Here is a 24,816-nt window from a genome sequence, read left to right on the forward strand (position 1 = left end):
TGATACTATCCTTTGATTTACAGAAGCTTTTCAGTTTCATGAGGTCCCATTTATTGATTGTTGCTCTTAGAGCCTGTGCTGTTAGTGTTCTGTTCAGGAAGTTGTCTCCTGTGCCAATGAGCTCAAGGATCTTCACCACTTTTTCTTCTAACAGGTTTAGTGTGTCTGGTTTTATATTGAGGTCTTTGATCCACTTGGACTTTAGTTTTGTGCAGGGTGATAAGAATGGATCTATTTTCATTATTCTACATATAGACATCTAGTTAGACCAGCATAATTTGTTGAAGATTCTTTTTTCCACTGTATGGTTTTGTCATCTTTGTCAAAAATCAGGTGTCTGTAAGTATGGGATTTATTTCTAGGTCATCTATTCGATTCTATTGATGCCCCTTTCTGTTTCTATTCTAGTACCATGCAAATTTTATTACCATTCCTCTTTACTACAGCTTTAGATCAGGAATAGAGATACCTCCAGAAGATCTTTTGTTGTAGAGCAATTATATTTAGTGATTCTGAGTTTTTTGATATTCCATATGAAGTTGAGAATTTTTCTTTCAAGGTCTGTCAAGAATTATGTTGATAATTTGACAGGAATTGCATTGAATCTGTAGATTGCTTTTGGTAAGGAGGCTATTTTTACTATATTAATCCTGCCAAGCTATGATCATGGGAAATATTTCCATCTCAGTCTTAAATTAATGTCCACCTGGTTATATGCAGAGTTAATTTTGGGCTACTCTTTTCATCTTAGTCCCTTATTTATCTAAAAAAAAAAAAAAACTGGAGCTCAAATATCTGAGGCCCTGCTCTCTGTGTTAAGTATAAGAATGGCTTTGGAGATGAGTAATACTGAACACATTTAGCCTCAATTTTTCTTTTTTCCTTTCATCTTTTCTTCCCTCTACCATTTCTTCCTTTTATGGTATGTTTTCTTGCTATGTTTGTTTTGTTGTTGTTGTGATTTTTTGTGTATATATCCTATAATTTTCCTAAGACTGTCAGTCTGATATAGCTCTACTACTATTTCTACAAAAGTCAATTGATTTAAGTATGTCTTGGATTTTTAACCCAGGCCTGCTATTAGAGGTCCTAATATCATTCTCTTTGAGAGCTGTAATGCAATCTTTTTTCAGTGATTTCTCATGCTCCCTGTAATAGTATTTTTGACTGTTGATTGACACCAGCTACACTCACAGACATTGCACAGGCATTTGCTTATATATTTGCTGACTGCTTTGCATGGGCCCCTACAGCCCAGCCCACCTGCTAAGAATTCATAGATCAGCCTCTGCAGTGAGAACTGAACTGTATCAAACAGCAGGAGGAGAAAGATGGAGACACAGACCCAGGTCCTCATATCCCTGCTCCTTTGGGTGTCTGGTGAGAAACTCAAAATATTATTTATAATCTTCGCAGAGCAATTTATTTGTGATAAGAAATTTAGAAAGGGTGCCAGAATATTATTACATAATAACACTCGGACAAAATTATAGTACAAAGATAATAAATACAAATTTCAACTGTTTTACAATCTGTGTTTGTGTCTTTATGCATGTTCATTGTGTGTTCCTGATTGCAGGTGCCAGTGCAGACATTGTTGTGACCCAGTCTCCATCCTCCCTGGCTGTGTCAGCAGGAGAGAAGGTCACCATCAGCTGCAGGTCCAGTCAGAGACTTTCATACAGCAAAGATCCAAAGAACTTTGTGGCCTGGTACCAGCAAACACCAGGGCAGTCCCCTAAGCTGCTGATCTACTATACATCCTCTCTGGAAAAAGGGGTCTTTGATCGCTTCATAGGCAGTGGATCTGAGAGAGATTTCACTCTCACCATCAGGAGAGTGCAGGCGGAAGACCTGGCAGTTTATTACTGTCAGCGGGGTTATAACAATGTTCCCACAGTGATTCAGCCTCCAACAATATCCTCCTTGAGAGTCTCACCAGCTGCCTTCAGCACACACAGTCCTGGCCCTGCACACTTCCCTCTTCTGTGTGATAGCAGGTGTGTTTTAAAAGTAATGAAAATGTTTACAGAGCCCAGTACAAAACTGTGGGTTCAATGTCTCTTGTGTCTTTTGGTATGAAAAACTTTTATATTAAAATGCAAAAAAGAACTCATTATTATGTTTCTATTTCTTATGTAACATATTATTACAACTCTGCTGCTTACAGATAAAAGATTTATATTTTTACAGTGTTGGAGTTCTGATATCCAATATAATACTCTTGGCCTATATGATGATGATGAAAAACTTTATTTCAATTTGGAGGATCTAGGAAACAGTATATTTCTTGTTTTTCTAGAATATAGAGTGCTTTTCTTCCTTCCTTCCTTCTTTTTTTCCTTCCTTTCTTCCTTTGTTTCTTCTTTCCTTCCTTCCTTTTTTTCCTTCCTGCTAGCCATTCTTTGTGTTTATTCTTTTACTTTCTATAAATTATTTTCATTTTTATTACATTTTAGTTAATTACATTTGTCTACATGCATGTGAATGTGCATTAGTATATCTTTGTTTGCATATTTTTTGGTGCCCATATAACATGGCATGTTTGCGGAGGTCAGAGGACAATTTAGACTTGAAACTTTCTTTTTCAACTTTGTTTGTGGAGATCAAATTTGTGTTTGACATCAGGCTTGGTGGAAAGTGTCTGCACCATATGAGTTATCATGCTGTCTGTTAAAGTCTTTTATGGTTGTTAATTAATTGAACGCAATTTTAATGAAAGGCATGTCTTGCCCATATATCATGTATTTTGATCATATGCACTAACCTTCATTTTGCCTTTCCTTTCCTGCTATTTCTTCTTTCCTGTCAGGAGACATTCAGGGAAAGGGAATCAGGAGACATCTGGGCTTCCTGGAAATATCTTAGTGTTTTTTGTTTGTTTGTTTGTTTTGTTTGTTTAATTTAAATTTGTATTTTTTTTTAGGGTCTTCAGTAGAGATAAATCTGAGGCGGAGATTGTGGCTCTAGAATAACTTTCTCTAATTGACACCACTTTTTCTGTACTGCTATTGCTGTAACTCTCAAAACTCCATGGTTTAGAGAGGCCTTCACTGCCATCATTCCTTGGGTATTTACCTGTCCTGGTTGAGGAGATCTCCTTCAGGATCTTTATGAAGATTTACTGCTGTTCAGATGAACTAATGATTTCACAATGCCTGAGAATGATTTTATACACTTCCTGTTTTGATTGAAACAAATGTTAGATGTTAAGAAGTGAGAGAGTTGATAGAAAGTTATAGCTACATTAAAGAGCTCTGTGAGCCTCCGGATGCCAAGTACATAAATCTTAACAAAGAGAGTTTATGCCTGAAACAGATTTATTTTCCCAAAAGTAAAAATTCCACTGGGTCAGTGGGTCTCAGTTTGCACTACGGCATCTGGAAATTATTGCTTTAAATATTAGATGAACTTGTGGAACCAGAGATAGATAAGGAATCTCTTAATGCAAAAACATATAAACAATTATCTGGCCATATATTAATCTGTGGACTTTGTTAACACATGACATGAATTTCTAATATTCTGTACCTACCATGAAACTATCAGAAAGCAGTGTGTTTAGAATACCATGTAATCCCTTATCCTGCTAATTGCTGTGAAGCAGTTATTCTTCTGTGGTAAGGACTCTGTGGTAAAGGGTATACATACAACTAAGTTCATAGAATAAACGTTGAAGCTCGATGGAATTTTCTTCATCAATAATTTGTATATATGTAAATATGTATATACATACGTGTGTTGGGATCAGTAAGCAGGCATATCTAAGACTCCTCAGGGGAGCTGACAAGCTGCACATCAGCATCTGTAAGGCCACCTCCAGAATCAGAGATGACTTGACTACTTGTACCACCTGCAACCACATGTTAGTTCTGAGCATGTGCTGGGTCACCTTCTAAGAGGACTTACCACTGCTATTGTCTCTCCTTCCCCCTTTGCCCAGACACAGTCTCTGTAATCAACCACAGGCCCCCAGCTCTGCTTCCCCTAATAAAACCTCCTGTGTGGAACCTGTTGTGTGATGTGATTTATGATTTGTGTAGAACTCCGCCACACTATCCTAACAATGTGCTTGCATGTAAATGTGTCCATCTGTTTTTGTGTACATGTTACACAAATGCTTGTCAATTTGTCTGTATGTAAGGAGCTCCTTTTATGCTTCATCCATTGAATATATGAATAAATATGTACAGGGCTATATGAGTGATCAATTCTTTATGTGTGCTTATGGGCTGATAAATGGATATGGTAAGGAGGAAGATTCTGCAGGAGGCAGTCTGGGTTTGCTGCAGTCTCTACAAAGGAAATGCTAGTTAACATCACCACCATCATCGTAAGTTTAATGAGGCTCAAGCCTCTGCCAGCTGGTAGCAATTTGGGCGAAGCTTTCCAAACCCAGTCAATAAAACTTTGACTGAGCCTGCCTCCAAAGGAGGACTCCATAATACAGAATCCACTGTATTCAGCCTGCTCTCAAAGATGGGATATGATCTTCTAGACACAGTATATAGTGATAAACTGTCCAGAGTCCCTTCTTGGCTCCTGCAATCAAGTTCCTGGCTTCCAGCAAGCTGCTGTGCAAGCTAGCCTCATTGAAAGAAGGGGAAGCTAAGATTCCTTTTTACAGTTCTAGTTGTTTCTCCCTGCTGGAGCTGTTAGCTCCAACAAGATTTTCGCTTGGCCAAGTCCTCCTTTCCAAGCAGTCAAAAGCTTCAAGGCCCAGGCTCTAGCATTTTGGAAATAAGTAAACTGATTAGTCAAACCAGGGGCCCTTTGTCAATCAAATTAGGACAGCTTGCTGTTAAAAAAAAATAGGAGCTCTTAGCTGAAAATGGCTCCTCCTTCTTAAGAGAAAAAAAAGGCTGAAATGTCAGTTGGCAAGGCACCTCTAGTCTGGAGGTTCAAGGCTCAAATCCAAGGCTCCTCTCCTTTTGAGTTCCTGTGACCAGTGGCCCCAAGTAGCAAGTCTACCAGCTTGAAAGATTAATAAGTTTAAGTAAAAAAAAAAAAAAAAAAAAAAAGAGAGAAAGGTCAGACTCTATGCCTTTCCATATTCTCATGAAGAACTTGTTCAACATCAAATTTGGAGGTGTGGCAGGAAACAAGTATGTTACAGACTACAGACAATTGCTAGAGATCTCCAGATACATTTAAACTGAGTGGTTCTCTGAGTGATTGTGGGCAAGGAACCCTTGAGAGTAGGTCACTAAATTTAAAAAAAAGACAAATTAACCAAAAGTGGTACTTAAACCAACAGATATGAATCATGCTATAGAAACACAAGCTCGTAAAAAGTCAATACCACTCCTAGGCATACACCCAAAAGAGGCTCAAGGACATTAAGGACATTTGCTCAACAATGTTCGTAGCCCCTTTATTTGTAATAGCCAGAACCTGGAAACAACCTAGGTGTCTCACAATAGAGGAATGGATATAGAAATTTTGGTACATCTACACAATGGAATATTACTCAGCAATAAAAAAATAAAAAAATTAAAAAATAAAAAAATTTAAAAAATACAATGAAATCATGAAATTTACAGGTAAAAAGGTGGGATCTGGAAAAGATCATCCTGAGTGAGTTATCCTAGAAGCAGAAAGATGCACATGGTATATACTCAGTCAGGTAGACATATAATATAGGATAAACCTACTCAAATCCGTACACCTAAGAAACTAATCAAGAGGGAGGACTCTTGCTAAAATGCTCAATCCCTATCCAGAAAGTCAAAGCAGATGGACATCTGAAGAAGGCAAAAAGAGGGAACAAGTCCGGAGCCTGACTCAGAGTATCTCTGAAAGGCTTTGCCTTGCAGATCATCAGTGCAGATGCTGAGACTTATGGGCAACCTTTGGGCAGAGTGCAGGGAACCTTATGAAAGAAGTGAGAAACAGTATGATCTGGACAGGACAGGAACTCCACAAGAGAGCAACAGAACCAAAAATTCTGAGCACAGCGGTCTTTCCTGAGCCTGATACTCCAACCAAGGACCATGCATGGAGATAACCTAGGACCCCTGCACAGATGTAGCTCATGGCAGTCCAGTGTCTAAGTGGGTTTCATAGTAATAGGAACAGGGACTGTCTCTGACATGAACTAATTGGCCTGCTCTTTAATCACCTCCCCTTGACGGGTGGGCAGCCTTACCAGGCCACAGAAGATGACAATGCAGCCACTCCTGATGAGACCCAATTGACTAGGATCAGAAGGAAGGAGAAGAAGACCTCCACTATCAGTGGACTTGGGGAGGGACAATCGTGCAGAGGAGGGAGAAAGGGAGGTATTGGTACTGGAGGAGGGAGGAAACCACAGGGGGGATACAAAGTGAATAAAGTAATTAATAAAGAATTTTTTAAAAGAAAAATCAAGTCAGAAATAATGCCTCCAAAGGATCACAATTCCCCAAAAATTCAATTGAAAGATATTGAAATAGATAAAATTTTTGGTGAAGATTTCAAATATGTACTCATAAAATGACAGATTACCACAAACGTTTCAAAAATTTTCATTCAGTCAAAGCTGGGAGGAAGACTAGTGATACATAGGCAAAAATAAGCAAGACGGATAAAACAATCAGAAACATGGCAGAAAAAGTGAGCAAGAGAGAAAAACTCAATTGAAATGCTGGAAAATAAAATTTCAATGTCTTATATACAACACAAGGATAAAGAAATCACCACAACAATGAAAAAAAAAAGACAGGAGAAAAATTATTTTGGATCAAGCTTGAAGCAGAAGAAACAACATTGAAACCTCAATAATTTGGAAATATGTGTGTGTGTGTGTGTGTGTGTGTGTCTGACTATACTGTCAAAGGACTTTAGCATATGATGAAGAGAGCAGTCCTAAGAATTGTAAGACATAGAAGACCTGAGATAAAAGGTAAAGCCATATGGAACATATTGAATGAAATGAAAACATTGCTTCTGCTTCTCTGCTATTGCATTTGCTGTTTGCTGATTTGCTGGTTACCTAGATTTCTGAATTTCTGGAGGACTGGTGCTGGTATCCCCCCCCAAAAAAAAATCCTAAGACCCTACTCAGCTGAAAGTAGCAGAGAAAACTGTGTTCCCTGTTCCCAATAAACTTCTCTCCCTTTACCCTGTGGCAAAGAATAGTTGAGAACCACTAGTTTATATGAAGAACATTTATTACTTCCTAATACTGAAACCCTTTAAGTATAGTTCCTCAGGTTGTGGTGACTTCCAACCATAACATTGTTTTCTTAAACTTCATGACTGTAATGTTCCTATTGTTTTGAATCATAATGTAAGTATCTGATAATTCAGATGGTCTCAGGCAACCCCTGTGAGGTCTTTGGACCTCAAAGGGGTTGGAATCAACAGTTTGAAAACCTCTTAAATAAACCCATTATTGTTAATCAGAATCTTTTAGTAAAGCAAGAGTTTCTACTAATTTTCCTTCAGAAATCTTTCTGTGTCTACTAATTATTGTCATATCTATTGGGTCATAATAGCCACTAGTACAGAGAATAAAAGATTCTTAGTGCTGGATCAGAAAACCTCTGTTCAGTCTCATAGTGTCTCAGGATAATTTGCATCTCAGACTGATATTCCCTGGTCATCCATCCACAGTGGTGTCCATGGAAGAGGGTGCTGTGTTCCAGGGGCTGAAGGCTATCAGCTTCAGACTTCCTGATTACAAAGTTGAAGGCATATTAATCAGGAATGTATTCAGCCAGAAGGCATATAGTCAGTTTCTAATTAAAGCTGCCTTGTAACCAGTTGATTAATGATACACATTCTTGTGAGATTGTCTCCATGTATAGATTAGATTGGCCCAAATAGTTGGCATTTACCCCGGGTTGGCCTCAAACTCATGAGTCTCTTGCTTTTGTCTCTCCAGTTCTAGAAGTACAGATGTGAATCTCACTCCTTCCCATGATATTTCATGTATTTATGTTTTTCTTGTACTTTACACTTAATTCTGGCTTCATAATTTACATCTTATATATACTTTAACATTTCAGTAATATGAAGTCCTGGCAGGTTCTGTGATTTCTCTTATTGCTGTTGATTTTTCATTCTTAGATAAACCATTTTTTCACGATTTGGATAGCAAGAAGCACTGATGTACTGTTCTATTGGTGTCAATAAAGTTGTTATGTACATTATTGTGGCTGTGCCCACTTCTGGAGAGACTTACCTGTTCATGATGTCAGAAGCACCTCTTAATCCAGTTTGAATACTGCTAATTTCTAAATTAAATTAGCATTTGAATTTCTTGAACAAAAACTCATAGCAGTGTTGGTGTACAGGAAAGATTTATGAAAAATCTCTTTTTTCCCCTTTCATTTCTCGAGATTTAAACTCCTCTTTCAATTTCCTGAAGTTGTTGGGAAGATACTTGTTAGTTTTTGCTGCATTTCCTTTGCTTTGAGATTAAAGTTCCTCTGATCTCAGTTTTAAATTAATGTCTACCAGGATTTCCACAGAGTGAAGTCTGGGCTGCTCTTTTCATTCTATTCCCTTGTTTAATTCTATTTTAACTAAGAAACTGGAAACCAAAAGTTCAAGTCCCTGTCTGTGTCCTCAGTATAAGAGTGGCTTTGGAGATGAGTAATATTGAACACATTTAGCCTCAATTTTCTTTTTTCCTTTCATCTTTTCTTCTTTCTTTTATGTTATGTTTTCTTACTGATTCTTTTTTGTTGCTGTTTTTGTGATATTTTTGAACATACCCTATCATTTCCCTTAGACTCTAATTCTGAGATAACTCTACTAATGTTTCTACAAAAGTCAATTGATTTAAGTATGTCTTGGATTTTAATCCAGGCCTCCTATTAGAGCACCTATTTATTTCCTGTTTGAAAACTATAAGACAATCTTTTTTAGTGATTACTCATGCTCCCTGTAAAAGAATTTTTGACTGTTGATTGACAGCAGCTACACACACAGACACTGCACAGGCATTTGCTCTTGTATTTGCTGACTGCTTTGCATGGCCGCCTAGAGCCCAGCCCAGCTGCTGAGAATTTATAAACCAGCCAATGCAGTGAGAATTGAACTGCATCAGACAGCAGGGGGAGCAAGATGAAGTCAGAGACCCAGGTCCTCATATCTCTTCTGCTTTGGGTGTCTGGTGAGAAAGTCAAATTATTATAATCTTTACAGAGCCACTTCTTTGTACAACAGAAATTTGACTGTGTTAGGCTCAATATTTCTTATATAATAATACTCTAATAAGACAATAGTACAAAGTAACTAATGATAAATTTCAACTGTTTTACAATCTGTGTTTGTGTTCATATGCATGTTCATATGTATTCCTGATTGCAGGTACCTGTGCAGACATGGTGATGACCCAGGCTCCATCCTCCCTGGCTGTGTCAGCAGGAGAGAAGGTCACCATTAGCTGCAAATCCAGTCAGAGCCTTACTTCAGGCAGCTCATACTACTTGTCTTGGTACCAGCAGAAACCAGGGCAGTCCCCTAAGCTGCTGATCTACTATGCATCCACTCGGCACACTGGGGTCACTGATTGCTTCACAGGCAGTGGATCTGGCACAGATTTCACTCTCTCAATCAGCAGTGTACAGGATGAAGACCTGGCAGTTTATTACTGTCAGCAGCATTATGAATATCCTCCCACAGTGCTTCAGCCTCCAACACAAACCTCCTTGAGAGTCTCACCAGCTGCCTGCACCACACATAGCCCTGGGCCTGCACACTTCCCCCTTCTGTGTGAAAGAGAGTGTGCCCTAGCAAGTGATGAATGGTTTGCAGAGCCCAGTTCAAATTATGCATTCAAAGTCTCTATCTTTTGATATGAAAATACTTCATATGAAAATGTAAAAATGAACTTGGGATTTTCTTTCTTTCTTTTCCTTCTATAGAACTTGGAAGACAGAAAAGAGGCCATCAGATCACTGTAAGAAATCTGGAAACAGATGTAGATGTTTAATTAAACTTCTCTTAGAAAACAAAAAGAATGACAAAGATGATCAGGATATTTAGTCTATAGAATTCCAGGGAGAGCAGGCTTTAAAGCAAAGTGGGCAAGACTCGACAAAGAACTAAGAAGCACCAAAGAGAGATACAAGACCTTTTGTAAACTGGGGAGAAGCCCCAGAAGAAAACTGAGGCTGTTCAAGCAGAGACCCAAGAGCAGAGAAGAAACATATGCTAAAAACTTAAGAGAAAAGTTTTGTACTCAAATAGACAAAGTGCAAACTCCTTCCCTAGACCCCTAAAGAACCCGCTGTACCAGCCGCATGTCTTTACTGAGTCCCATACTTCAGAGGTTTTATAAGAAAACTTCAGATTGAAAAATGAGCTAGAGGGATTGATTTTAAAGAAAAATAAGCTGAAAAAGGGATTCTGAAGCAACGATATACCAATTGAAAACACCACAGACGTATCAAGGATGACACATTGGGCCCCTCAAAGCATCTCATCAGAAGGAAATGAAGGAACTCCTTTCCCAAAATTTCTCTTCTAAAGTGGCCAAACTGAATTGCAAAAAATCACAACTCAAGGAGTACTTCCAAAATATTTCCATTGGGGCTGTTACATTTTTCAGGGGAGGGGATGCTGAGGTGGTGGTAGGGTTTGTCACAGAAGCAGTCTATGTCCATCTTTCTCAACTATAATTCAGTTCGGCACTGATCATGTTCCTCACCCTTTTATCTGGTGACAGTATGGATGGTGAACAGCCACATGAAATCTTGGATCAGTACATGGCATGAGCCTCAGCATGATCTCCTGTACACAGAAAAGACACCAACACTGCCCTCTGCCACAGCCATGGGCCACAGACACTATCAGAGCCCTTGGCAGCAACACAGCTGAAGAACATCAACATGGCCTCATGCAGACCACTCGGGTGGGTCAATAGGTCTCCTGGCATCGGCATTGAGGATGGACATTAACATGGATTCATGTGGAAGGTCAGACAAAGAATATCTGCATTCCCTGGGTTATTCCCAAATAATCAAGAAAGATGTTATGGAAAAACAAAAAACACAAGATCAACATAATGAGCTGCAGGGTAAACAAGATCCCCTTGCAGTTTAATCAAGTTCAGGAAGAAATCTTACAGAAGGAGATTACAGAACTCACAGAAGAATTGAAAGAAGAAAAAACAGAACTGACCCCACAAAATACATACTAGGAATGAAACTTTTCATGGGATTAGAAAGGAAAAGTATGCAGGAGGAAATGAAAAATACATAACCAAAGAGATGGAAACAGGCAGAAAGAGAGAGAGAGAGAAACAGGCAGAGAAAGAATGCAGGATATTATTGAGCAAACATTACAAGTAGTAGTAACTGAATAAAATAAAAAAGTTGAGAAATGGAAGAGCCTTGTGCAGTTAAAGAATTGGGAGTTGGACAAGTTCTGCACATCATTAGAGTTCACACTAGATGTTCTGCTGTAGAAGCAAAACACGGGTAGCATTGCCAGTTGCTTTTGCAGATGAAGGGAAAACATCAGAATTTTTGTCCCAACTAGGATCTGAGTGACCTCATTGGAAAACAAATGAAAACATGCCACTGTTGGGACAGCTTTTGAAACATAAGGTTTCACCACAAAACTGTGTGCAAACACCACCGGAGTAACATGCCAGAATAAGCTTCTCTGATCCAAAAAGGGAAAGAACATACATTGGCTGTATTTTGCTGAAAAACATTAACTAATCACATTCAAGATGACTTATGAACAGGCTCCATTATATCAAAAGACCATGACTAGCAGGCTTTTCTGCAAAAGGAATGGTTCTCAGACTAGATGCCCATCCTCAGTCACCTATTATGAATTCAATGTGTCCTTTCCAATTTCTGTTTGACAGAAAATCAGCTCCTTTTCATGAAACTGGTGGAAAAAAGTAAGTCTCATGCTGGGGACACTCTCATCAACTGTCACCTGAGCTTCAGAGTAATGTAGATGACACTGATAATTTCTGAATAGGAAAACTACAAATTTTCCTGGGCTTATTGGACCTGATATAAAATGACAGCAATGAACTAATGTATCTGGTACTGTACGCGCAAATGAATGTCATAATTTTTGGCAGCTCTAACGTTATAAACAGTGTAAGAAGTTTAACTTTTTCTGTTGAAAGGGAAATATTATGTCCATTTAAAAAAAACAAAAATATGCACAAAAATAGCTAATTTAATTTTACAATACCAGTGTTTAAAGTAGATCACAAATGTGAGATACAAAGCTGCAGCCATTTCCTCTCCCACTCTTTCTTAAAGCTCCTTGCTGGAGAGTGATCTGTCCATGGAGACACACATGTGGTCTGCACTGAGTGCTCCTGGCCATCCACGTGGTAGAGCCAGGTGATGTGAGGACACCTGGTTGCTCTTAGAAGCATGATAAGAGCTGCATAGGACATTGTAATTTTTAGCCACTTTAAAATGTAATAAGAAACTATGAACTAAATCTATAGAATGTATTTTACACTAAAAGCATATTTTGATATGGACTGCATTTTAATTGCCTGTGTCAATAAATGCAATTCTGAGCCTCGGGACAAAAGGCTAGGGAAGTGTACCCTGGGACACTGGACCAGGATATAGATCCTGAGAAAATAGCTGGGCATAAGTAGGAGGTGCTGGAGTAGTCTGTGGTTCATTTGAAATCTCCTGAACAAAGTTAAACAGTTTAGAAAACAAAATTCTATCTTAGGTGTACGTTTGAAACTGTTAGGTTCATGATCCCGGTAGTATGGAAGAGGAGTGCCAAGCCCAGGGAAATGGGGAGAGATAACCACCATTCAGAGTAGGTAATAGGCAGGATAATTTAGGCTGTTGATTGTCAGGAGTACTTATCTGGAATCTGTTAAATCGTTTGTTCTTGAGAGGAGCCACAAAAATTTATTTTGGCTATATAAGGTTAATTTGGGAGCAACTGTAATATGAAAGCAGGGTCTGGTTGTGTTGGGGAGAATATAATTTGAGAAGCTCTGGTTGTGTCAAAATAGTCTTTTGCGGGTGTTGTTCAGGCAGGTTCTTAAATTGAGATATTTTAAGAACATTGGAGATTGGGGAGGGTCTTGACAGACAGTAAGAGGAACAGTCAGTAACAGTTTGGGGGAGTTTGGTGTGGACAGGTTGAGAGCACTTTGTTTTTGTTCCTAAGGAGGTACTTAGATGTTCAAGGATGCAAGCAGCCAGTACTGAGGATAGGGCATTGTTACTATGGTATTGGCAGTGAGAGGAACTATACTTAACCAACGAATTTGAAGATGAAGCAGAAAGAAAACATTGGGAGGCATTTAAATAGTTGTCAGAAGAGTTGAAGAGAGTTTGGTGGATGACCTTCACCCAAGTGAGGATTTAATCATGAGAGTGGTGTGTGTGTGTGTGTGTGTGTGTGTGTGTGTGAGAGAGAGAGAGAGAGAGACAGACAGAGAGACAGAGAAAGAGAGACAGAGAGAGGAGATGGTTTGGGGTTGGTTACATCTTATATTTGGGTGTGTAGGATTTATGGTTTCTTTAGTGTATCTGATGCCTGAGAACATCTAAGCAGTTAATTAATTTAGGGGAGCCAGTTGGCAGTAGATGTTTGACAATCATTTGGGCAGAGGAAAAGTATGAGTGTGAGAAGAAATATGAGTTTTGTCAGGAATTGGTTATCTCAAGAGCACAGGAGCCTGAAGCTGAGGATGAATAATAATAAAGGAGAGGACAGTCTAATGTGCCTCTCTGAGAAGAAGGAGCTGATAACCATATAAAAATTGTAGCAGAAGTAGCTAGAAGATCATCTTGTGTGTGAAAGGGATGGGATAGGAGCTCTCAAAGAGCTCCCTTTGTTCAGGGGTGTAGAGGATTTGAGAAATGTTGAGGCAAGGAGATTAAGTGTGGAATGATTAGGAGGAGGATAGGAAAGGAGTATCACTGGTGAATCTCTTATAAGAGAAGTATAGAGAGAAAAAAATCAGAGAAGGTGGAAAGGGTGGTAGATTCCATTGTAAGTTAGGAGTTTAGAACAACTGTGATGAAAATAGATTTGGAGCGGGGACCCTGGAGCTTCTGCCTTTACCCTCAGCTTTAGCAGTTGTGGGGTGGGATATTAGTACTCTGAGAAACCATAGCTATTTGTTAGAGTTAGAGCTAAGCAGAGAGGCTGTGAAAAGAGTGTGCAGGTGAAATGATCATCTGTGGACTATGTTGTTTAGAGTTGTGGAGAGATACGTGATGGGGCAAAGAGCAGTGTTTGTGCATTTTGGAAGTTTAAGAATGGAAAGGTTTCTATATATCTGGGATGCAGAAGGCTGGAGCAGAAAAGAGAATGTTTAATGCTTGAGGAATTGTTTGTGGATGGGAAGTAAGTGGCTGTCCAGAAGTAACATGGTATAGGGAAGAAATCAGGAGTATGTAGGGATCTATGATGGAGGACACTGGCTGAGACTGTAGAAATGGGGAGTGGAGATGGGCAAGGTGGTCTTAAAGTGAGGTGTCTATGGGTGGTGTGAGAGAGAACCTGAGATAGGTGACTAGGGGAAAGGAGAGTTGTGCTTTGGAATGTGAGAGCCAGAAACCTCTAAAAATGAGGTAATTGAGGAGTGAGGTCATATGGGTTATTAGAAATAGAAGGACTGTGAAGAAGGAGGTTATTTATATATTGAAGCAGGAAGGAGGAAAAGGGAGAAGGTTGGCTAAGTCCATAGTAATGCTTGGGCAAGACGATGGGGACTGTCTTTGAATCCCTGGAGAAGGACAGACTAGGTCAGTTTTTAGGATTTTTTAGTATAAGGATCCATATATGTGAAGACAAAATGCTTTGGAAGTGGACATCCAGGATTATTAAGACTATACTGTCCTTAAGATTTAGAACTGAGTATATACTGTGTGTATCTATCTGCTTCTGGGATATCTCACTCAGGATGATCTTTATTAGATCCCACCATTGCCTACTCACTTATTAGTGGATACTAGACATAATATAGGATAAACCTACAAAAATATGTACACTTAAAGAAGCTAAGCAAGAAGCAGGGACGTGGGTAAGATGATCAATCCTCACTTAGATAGAAAAATGAGATGGATATTTTAAGAAGGAGAAAGCAGGGAACAGGACAGGAACCTACCACAGAGGACCTCTGAAAGACTCTATGCACCAGTGTATCAAATCAGATGCTGAGATTCATAACCAAACTGTGGGTAGAGTTCAGAGACTCTTTTTTTTTTTTTTCAATGCAGTTTATTCAGGAACCTTGAACAATCATCTGACCCTGGGGAAAGCCAGCCCACAGCTTAAATAGCCTCTGGGTAGCCAACCCCAGCATGCCAAGTGGGCAATGCAGATACGTCCACATACATGGAAGCAAGCCAGATCCTCAGCCTTAGCCAAATGTGGAGTTGTTTGTGACAGAGAGCACTCACCATCGGGAAGGTGGAAGGCGGAAACCAGCTCCATCTTTAAGGCATATCATTCCGCAGCTCTCTACAGTTCCCCTTTTTGTTTTAGACACATCAGGCAAGAGTAGAGGTCTGATCTCTGATATTAGAAATAAATTGGGACTTTACACCGATGTTCATTAAGTGTCATCCACCCAAAGAGCATCAGACCAGTCCAATAACTTTTTCTCAGAGGCGGGACCTGGGGCATCAACCCGCATGCAATCAGACATGCTCTTCTTTGGATCCAAAGCAGCTGACCCTGAGTGCAGTGCTTAGCCTCGCATCTTGAGCATAACATTTTAGCATTTTATGATAGCCAACAATGCTTGGGGAGACTGTCCTGCTTCAGTGGCTGTAAAGGCCTGAATGATCATGGCTGCATTACGCTGCTGTGAGACTCTAATCTTGAATATACACCACGGGCAAACCAAGGAGACCAACACCAGAAGGCCTGCTAATGCTCCCATGCCCGCCCATTCCTTCAGATGATTCATGGCTGCAGCAATCCATGGTAATAATCCTGTGGCTGGTCCTGCGTCCACTCTAGTAGAATTTACTGTGATATGGGCCACTCTCAGCTGCTCCATCGTAGTATCGAATTCTCCAGTCCAATTACCTAAAATATAGCTCAACAATTGTTTAGACAGATTTGCAGCACAGGAAAAATTCTCATTTTGTATGCTGGTGACACAAAGTCCAGCATACTTTCATTGATAGCCAGGTTGAGGGATTTGCCATAGGGTATCAATTTGCTCCTGCACGAGGTCAATCCTGATTGAACACCATCAAGCCTCCTTTTAGTTGAGCATTAATTCCTTTTTGTACATCTAAGGCATGAGCTACATTGGCTAAAAGATTATTCAGGGTCTGAGCAGTCTGCACAGTATGACTCATAGCTAATGCCCTGGTGGTAGCTCCAACAGCCGCCAATGAGATGGTAGTAACAATAGTGGCTGTAGTTCCAAGATCCCTTTTCTGTCTGAAGAGAGTCATAGCGTGAGGGGCATCAACGGGCACAGGCACGCAGTGAGGCATGCGAGTAACCAGGGCATACCTAAATTTACTAGCGTTCCAGCATTGGGCAAAAAAGCAAGTATCATCACCACAATTACTTGGCTCTATCTGGCTAATAATGAATAAAAGAGGGGAATATAAACAAACAGGTGTGGGCTTATGAGAAGCCTTAACCCCCTCGTTGGAACATCTTGCATCAGTTCTAGAACTAGCAGTGGTGGTGTCGGAGGTCTGAGTAGGTTCAGGAGACCATTGCCCCCAGGGGCAAGACATGCTCCATGTAAATTGACTAACTCCATGTTTTCCTCCACTTTTGAAAGTCATTTAAGGTTCTTAAATTATTTTTTCCCTTTTTTTAAATTTTTCCTCAATTACACTTTATTCATTCTGCATCCCCCTATAAGCGCCTCCCTCCTCCCCTCCCAATCCCATCCTCCCTCCTCCCTCTGCATGTATGACACTCCCCAAGTCCCCTGATAGGGGAGGTTCTCCTCTCATTTTTGATCTTAGTCCATCAGTTCACATCAAAAGTGGCTGCATTGTCCTCTACTATGGTCTGGTAAGGCTGCTCCTCCCCCAGGGGGAGGTGATCAAAAAGCAGGCCAATCAGATTATGTCAGAGGCAGTCCCTCTTCACATTACTATGTAACCCAATTGGACTCTGAACTGCCCTGGGCTACATTTGTGCAGGGGTTCTGGATTATCTCCAAGAATAGACCTTGGTTGGAGTATGAGTCTCTGGGAAGTTCCCTGTGTTCAAATTTTCTTGTTCTGTTGCTCTCCTTGTGGAGACCCTGACCTCTCCAGCTCTTACTATTTCCCAGTTCTTACATAAAATTCCATTCACTCTGCCCAACAGTTGACCATCAGGCTCAGCATCTGCTTTGATAGTCTGTAGGGCAGAGGCTTTCAGAGGTCCTCTGTGGTAGGTTCCTAGGTTGTTTCCTGTTTTCTTCTTCTTCTGATGTCCATCCTCTTTGCCTTTCTGGATGGGGATTGGACATTTTAGTTAGGGTCTTCTCTCTTGCTTAGTTTCTTTAGATGCACAGGTTATAGTGGGTTTGTCCTATGTTGCATGTCTATATGAGTGAGTATATACCATGTGTGTCTTTTTGCTTCTGGGACAACTCACTCAGGATGATCCTTTCCAGATCCCACCATTTACCTGCAAATTTCATGATTTCCTTATTTTTCATTGCTGAGTAATATTCCATTGTGTAGATGTACCAAAATTTCTGCATCCATTCTTCATTTGATGGGCATCTGGGCTGTTTCCAGCTTCTGTCTATTACAAATAAAGCTGCTACAAACATGGTTGAGCAAATGTCCTTTTTGTGTACTTGAGCCTCTTTTGGATATATGCCTAGGAGTGGTATGGCTGGATCATGGGGAAGCACTATTCCTAGTTGTCTGAGAAAGCGCCAGATTGCTTTCCAGAGTGGTTGTACAAGTTTACATTCCCACCAAAGTGGAGAAGTGTTCCCCTTTCTCCACAACCTCTCCAGCATGTGTTGTCACTTGAGTTTTTGATCTTGGCCATTCTCATGAGTGTAAGGTGAAATCTCAGGGTTGTTTTGATTTGCATTTCCCTAATGGCTAGTGAGGTTGAGCATTTCTTTAAGTGCTTCTCTGCCATTCGGTATGCCTCTAGAGAATTCTCTGTTTAGCTCTGTTCCCCATTTTTTAAGTGGATTACTTGGTTTGCTGCTTTTCAGCTTCTTTAGTTCTTTATATATACTGGATATGAGTCCTCTGTCAGATAAAGGGTTGGTGAAGATTCTTTCCCAATCTGTAGGCAGTCGCTTTGTTTTGGTGATGGTCTCCTTTGCTTTGCAGAAGCTTTTCAGTTTCATGAGGTCCCATTTATTGATTGTTATTCTTAGAGCCTGTGCTGTTGGTGTTCTGTTCAGGAAGATTTCTCCTGTACCAATGAGTTCTAGGGTATTCCCCACTTTTTTTTCAAGCCGATTTAATGTGTCAGGTTTTATGTTGAGGTCTTTGATCCACTTGGACTTCAGTTTTGTGCAGGGTTATAAGTATGGATCTATTTTCATTTTTCTACATGTAGACATCCAGTTGGACCAGCACCATTTGTTGAAGATGCTATCTTTTTTCCATTGAATGTTTTTGGCACCTTTGCCAAAGATCAGGTGTCCATAAGTGTGTGGGTTTATTTCTGGGTCCTCTGTTCGGTTCCATTAATCTACTATTCTGTTATTATGCCAGTATCATGCAGTTTTTAAAACTGTTGCTCTATAGTACAACTTAAGATCAGGGATGGAGATACCTCCGGAAGATCTTTTATTGTAGAGGATTGTTTTAGCATTTCTGGGTTTCTTGTTATTCCAGATGAAGTTGAGAATTTTTCTTTCCAGGTCTGTAAAGAATTGTGTTGGTAATTTGATGGGCATTGCATTGAATCTGTAGATTGCTTTAGGTAAAATGGCCATTTTTACTATGTTAATCCTGCCAAGCCATGAACATGGGAGATCTTTCCATCTTCTCATATTTTCTTCTAATTCTTTCTTCAGAGACTTGAAATTTTTTTCATACAAGTCTTTGACTTCCTTGGTTAGGGTTACTCCGAGGTACCTTATGTCGTTTGTGGCTATTGTGAAGGGTGTTGTTTCCCTAATTTCTTTCTCAGCCCTATTGTCTTTTGTATACAGGAGGGCTACTGATTTTTTTGAGTTAATTTTGTATCCAGCCACTTTGCTGAAGGTGTTTATCAGCTGTAGGAGTTCCCTGGTAGAGTTTTTGGGGTCACTAACGTATACTATCATATCATCTGCAAATAGGGATAATTTGATTTCTTCCTTTCCAATTTGTTTCCCCTTGATCTCCTTCAACTGTCTTATTGCTCTAGCAAGGACTTCCAGCACTATGTTGAAGAGATATGGAGAGAGTGGGCAGCCTTGTCTTGTCCCTGATTTCAGTGGGATTGCTTTAAGTTTCTCTCCGTTCAGTTTGATGTTGGCTATAGGTTTGCTGTATATTGCCTTTACTATGTTTAGATATGTGCCTTATATCCCTGATCAATACTTTGAACATGAATGGATGTTGGATTTTTGTCAAAGGCTTTTTCAGCATCTAGGGAGATTACCATGTGGTTTTTTCTTTCAGTTTGTTAATATGGTGGATCACATTGATGGATTTCCTTATATTGAACCACCCCTGCATACCTGGGATGAAGCCTACTTGGTCATGGTGGATGATATCTTTGATGTGTTCTTTTATTCGGTTTGCGAGTATTTGGTTGAGTATTTTTGCATCAATGTTCATAAGGGAGATTGGCCTGAAGTTCTCTTTTTTTGTTGGGTCTTTGTGAGGTTTAGGTACCAAGGTGACAGTGGTTTCATAGAATGAGGTTGGTAATGTTGCTTCTGTTTCGATTTTGTGGAATAGTTTGAAGAGAACTGGAGTTAGCTCTTTTTTGAATGTTTGGTAGAATTCTGCGCTGAAACCATCAGGTCCTGGGCTTTTTTTGGATGGGAGACTTTCGATGACTGCTTCTATTTCCTTGGGAGACTGGGGCGCACAGCTTGTCTGTACTGCTGAGCTGAGTGCACAGCTCTCTGCGCAGCAGGAGCTCAGTTGTGTTGGCGGTGGGTACCTGCCGTCCTAGAGACCTTCCGGGGAAAGACTGGGTGACCCGTGATCAGTCTTGGAGGGGTCCCCCCGCGACTGGGACTCCCAGCCTCAGGCACTCTTGTGCTCACAGATCAGTCTGGGAAAGTAATTGGGACACGGACGCTTGTGGCTCCAGCCCAGAGACACAAAGCCTGCTTTACCTGGGATTTCTTCCGGGTTCTGGCTGGGCAGCCGTGAGTGGACCCGACCGATTCCCACACCGTGGGAGCCTCCCCTCACCTGGGAAACACGATTGATGTAGTTTCAGGGCCCAGAGTTCAGTCTTCTGGTCTCTGCACAGCGAGTGCTGTCCTGCTTCTCAAATGCGGTGTTTTCCCGGCACCGCCATCTTGGCTCTCCCCCACCCCCACCCCCCGTTCAGAGACTCTCATGAAAGAATGGGGAGATAGTAAAACCTGGAGAGGACAAGAGCTCTACAAGGAGAACAACAGAACCAAATAATCTGACACAGGGTCTTTTCTGAGCCTGATATTCCAACCAAGGACCTTTTGTGGCTCTACCCCAATACCCCTGCTCAGATCTAGCTCATGGCAGCTCAGTATCCAAGTGACTTCCCTAGTAAGGGGACAGGAACTGTCTCTGACATGAACTCAGTGGTGGGCTCTTTGACCACCTCACCAAAGGTGGGAGCAGCCTTATCAGGCCACAGAGGAGGAGAACAATGCAGCCAGTCCTAGTGAGACCTGATAAGCTAGGGTCAGATGGAAGGGGAGTGGACCTCCCTTATCAGTGAATTTGGAGAGGAGAATGGGAGGAGATGAGGGAGAGAGGGTGGGATTGGGAGGAAATGAGAGAGGGGGGTACAGCCGAGACACAAAGTGAATAAACTGTAATATAAAAATTTTTAAAAAGAAAAACTAAAAACAAAAGATTTAGGGGTGAAAAGTGAGTGGTATGGTCAGCGATGATAGAGGACAGCTTACGGATGTAAAGAGAGAGTAGTTAACGAAACAAAGATATTAGACTAGGTGCAAGGTTTTGTTAGGTTTTTTGTTTATTTCTTTGTGGGTTTTTTTGCTGTTAATATGTGCTGTTAATATTGTATGGTGAGGAGGTAGAACATAAAAATGATTGGTATGAGGCCTAAGGGAGGCTGATTAAGGGTAGTGAGTATCTAGTTTGGAGGTGTATGCAGAAGAGTCTGTGAGTATAATTGAGAAAGGTTTATGATGCTCAACAGAGGAAGGAGAGGTGGCATCCCATACAGTGGGATTGACTAAAGAGTTGGGCAGAGGATAAGAAGGGCTTGGGGATTGAGAGACTGGAAGTGTACAGAGTCTGAGGAAGGAAGAGGAGGTTACATGAAGTCTCCGGGAGCTATTATCAGGGGCAGAAAGGCAAAGATATGTCAATTCTGCAGAAGACATCTTTTTTAGGAGAGGAATGGGACATTAGGAAATGAGACAAAAATCCTTGAAAGGAGCAATTTAAGGGAGAAGTATGTATGAACCTGGAGGACTGGTTGTGAATTATGACAATGGGTGAGGGAGATGGGTGAGTGGAGCCTCAACAGTAGCATAGAGAGAAGGAGCAAAATCTGAAACAACTCTTTTACAGTTTGAATTACTCTCCCATATGTATAAAACACTTTCTGAGGCTTTCATATCTTCAGACTGTAACACAATTTCTTATCCTAACTTAAGACAGACCTATATGTCTTGGACCTACATAACTTGTTTCCTCTGGTTTTCTCTTGACATATATGACTTACTTGTCTTTGTCTCATTACCTTTAGAAACTCACATCTTTCTTAGTATGAAGCTTGTCAGCAAGGTAAACTGGGCTGACCAAGCAGCTGGATGTTTGCTGCTGTTAGAGCTACTTAACCATCAAGGTCATCTGTGATCTAAGGAGGATGAATTAGAGTAGAAATTAAAATTTAAATGTTTTTTTTCTGTATCACTTAAAATGACAGAGATTTACTTAGACAGTTTGTTGAAGCATATCAAGTCCTATCAGGAATCTTCCTCTCTTGCCTGACAAGGCTGCATCACCAGGGGAAAGTGATCAAAGAGCTTGCAACCAAGTTCATGACAGAGGCAACCCCAGTTCTTCTTACTTAGGAAACCACATGGAGACTGAGCTGTACATTGGTACATCTGAGCAGGGGTGGACACTATCAACAGAACAAAACAAGTCTATAGACAGGGACAAGTTCTTTACCAATCCAACACCGGACTGAAAGCTAATACCCAAAATACATAAAGAACGCAAGAAATTAGGAACCAATAAACTAAATAATCCAATTAGAAGTGAGGTACAGAGCTAAACAGATAATTTTCAACAGAGAAATATGGAATGATGGAGAAACAAACAAAAAAATGCTTAACATCCTTAGTCATCAGGGAAATGCAAATCTAAACGACCATGAGATTCTACCTCACATCCAAAAATATGGTTACGAATAAAACTCAACTGTAAACACATGATGGGGAGCATGTAGAGAAAGGGTAACCCTCCACCATTGCTCGTGGGATGCAAACTTGTACAAACATTTTGGAAATCAACCTGGTGCTTTCTCAGAAATTTGGGAGTAGTGGTGCTTCAAGATTCAACTATACCCTTCCTGAGCATAAACCCACAAGATGATCTACCATTCAACAAGGACATTTGCTCAACTATGGTCATTTCAGCTTTAGTTGTAATAGCCAGAATCTGGACACAACCTAGATGTCCCTCAACCTAGGAATGGATATGAAAATTGTGGCACATTTACACAATGGAATAATACTCAGCAATTAAAAAAATGAAATCATTAAATTTGCAGGCAAACAGATGTGTGAAGTACCCCAGAAACACAATTTTTTTTTAAGTTTAGTTCTGAGGGTTGAAAGTGCTCCTGCACCCCACACACTTACTGCAGAGCTATGGCATGGAAGCTCAGAATAATAAACATGATGATTTCAGAATTCGAGCCAGGAAATCATTGTGATGCACTTAAAATACTCTAGGGAATTCTTTGCTAATCCTAACTGCCACAGAGTAACACAAGTGCAGGTGTCCTTTGAGCAATAAGTCAAGCTCTTCTGAGCTGCTTTGCATTTGAGATATTAGCCACAGTGTACATTGTTCAAGGCCTCTTTACAGGCAGCATTCCAATGCCGGAGAAGCAGCCTCCTCCAGTCAAGCTCTCAGAGATGGGGTCAGCTGCTCTCCTGCTATGGAGACTGCTGCTGTGGGTGTCAGGTGAGAGGTTCCAGTTTTGGGAACAGCCCCTGCGTCCATTGTTCTTTTCCTTGCCTTGCTGTTCTGATCATCAAAATTATGGCATTTAGGTAGTGCAAGCACAGGTCCCACTAGGATGAAAAATATGTGATGGAAAGATGAAAAAGATAGCAAAACAGAGCATTACCTGTGCTGTGGATAGAGGCAGAATTGGGTTCTTGCTGGCAGTGAGGACCAAGCTGATATGAGTGGCCTGCACTGCCCCCTGAGTCTATGGTGCTGTTTGGACACATGCTGTCACTAAGGGCCATGTCTTGATCTATGGTCCTACTGCAGCCTGGTTCTGTGTTTATGTATGTGGCCATGCAGAAGTCCGTGGTCTGTGTTACAAACTGAAGCCATGTGGAGGTCTGAGGCTGTCCTGCTGCTGAGGGTTACATTAATGTGACTATCCTGTCCTGTACTGTCCATGCTGTCACCTGAGCCCATGGTGATGTACATGCTCTGGTCTGCCCCGGTGGTATTGTCTAGTATTGTGGTCCTACTACAGATGGGTTGTGTTCGTTATCATTATTGTCCGCCGAATCATGATGAAGGCCATGATCCAAGCTCCCGCTGATTATGAGCCCTGGCTGCTCTTCAAAGGATCTGGGTTCAACTCCCAGTACACATGATAGGTGACAACGATCCATCACTCCAGCACCAGATACATACTTCACGCCCAGACGTAATTGTCACAGACACAAAAATGTTAAAAAGAAGACCTCATGTCATCTCCATTTTTCTACCAGCATGCTGTCCACAGCTCTTGAAGCTGTAGGGTCACCAATGGGTTTCTCTTTAGTACTTCTAGGGACAGGTGTCAAAGATCACCAGTAAACATCAATGGCATATGACAACTTGTTAGACACTGACAGGAGCACAGCTCAGTGTCTGTCATATTCTAGACCTTGAGTTTAGGAACTTCCTGTATCCACATACGGTCTACCTCTCTCATAGGATGTTGTGTTAGTGGTTTACAGAGGAGATCTGCATGTGCTCATCAGAAATTTATTTAACTGTTTTATACCTGAAAACTTGATGTATAAAATATATGTACTTCAAATAGAAGGAAATGCATATTGGATAAATGATTATTTATTTTTCAATAATATTTGTGGAGTAATGGTGAAACGTTAACATCAGATAAATAATTTGTGTTGGGTATATAATGCCATAAGCTGCCTTGTAATCAGGTGATTGATGATACACGTTTTTGAGAGATTGTCTCCATGTGTAGATTAGATTGGCCCAGAAGTTGTTATGTACCCCAGGCTGGCCTCAACTGCATGAGTCTCCTATTTTTCTCTCTTCAGTTCTGGGAGTACAGATGTGAAACTCCAGTCCTTGCCATGTATTTGATTTATTAATTTTTCTCTTGTATTTTACACATAATTCTGGCATTATAATTTGCTTCGTAAATATATTTTCAGAGTTCTGTAATATGAAGTCCTGGCAGCCTCTGTGATTATTCTTATCACTATTGATTTCTTTATACATACACAAAATTTTCATTTTCACCATTTGTATAGCAACAATTGCTGATGTATCTTTCTATTGGTCTCTACAGAAT

The 24,816-nt window shown here is 40.5% G+C and overlaps 1 gene segment (V, D, J or C); it reads left to right on the top strand.

Moving 5' to 3' along the window:
* Positions 1 to 9,054: 9,054 nt before the first annotated feature.
* Positions 9,055 to 23,878, top strand: LOC132654369 (immunoglobulin kappa variable 4-1-like). The segment is given in 4 exon segments: positions 9,055 to 9,103; positions 9,301 to 9,614; positions 23,087 to 23,225; positions 23,736 to 23,878. Coding segments are annotated over 4 exon segments (645 nt in total).
* The last annotated feature ends 938 nt before the right edge of the window (positions 23,879 to 24,816 follow it).

The sequence above is a fragment of the Meriones unguiculatus genome, chromosome 5 (genome assembly GCF_030254825.1).
Source record: "Meriones unguiculatus strain TT.TT164.6M chromosome 5, Bangor_MerUng_6.1, whole genome shotgun sequence".
NCBI lineage: Eukaryota > Metazoa > Chordata > Mammalia > Rodentia > Muridae > Meriones > Meriones unguiculatus.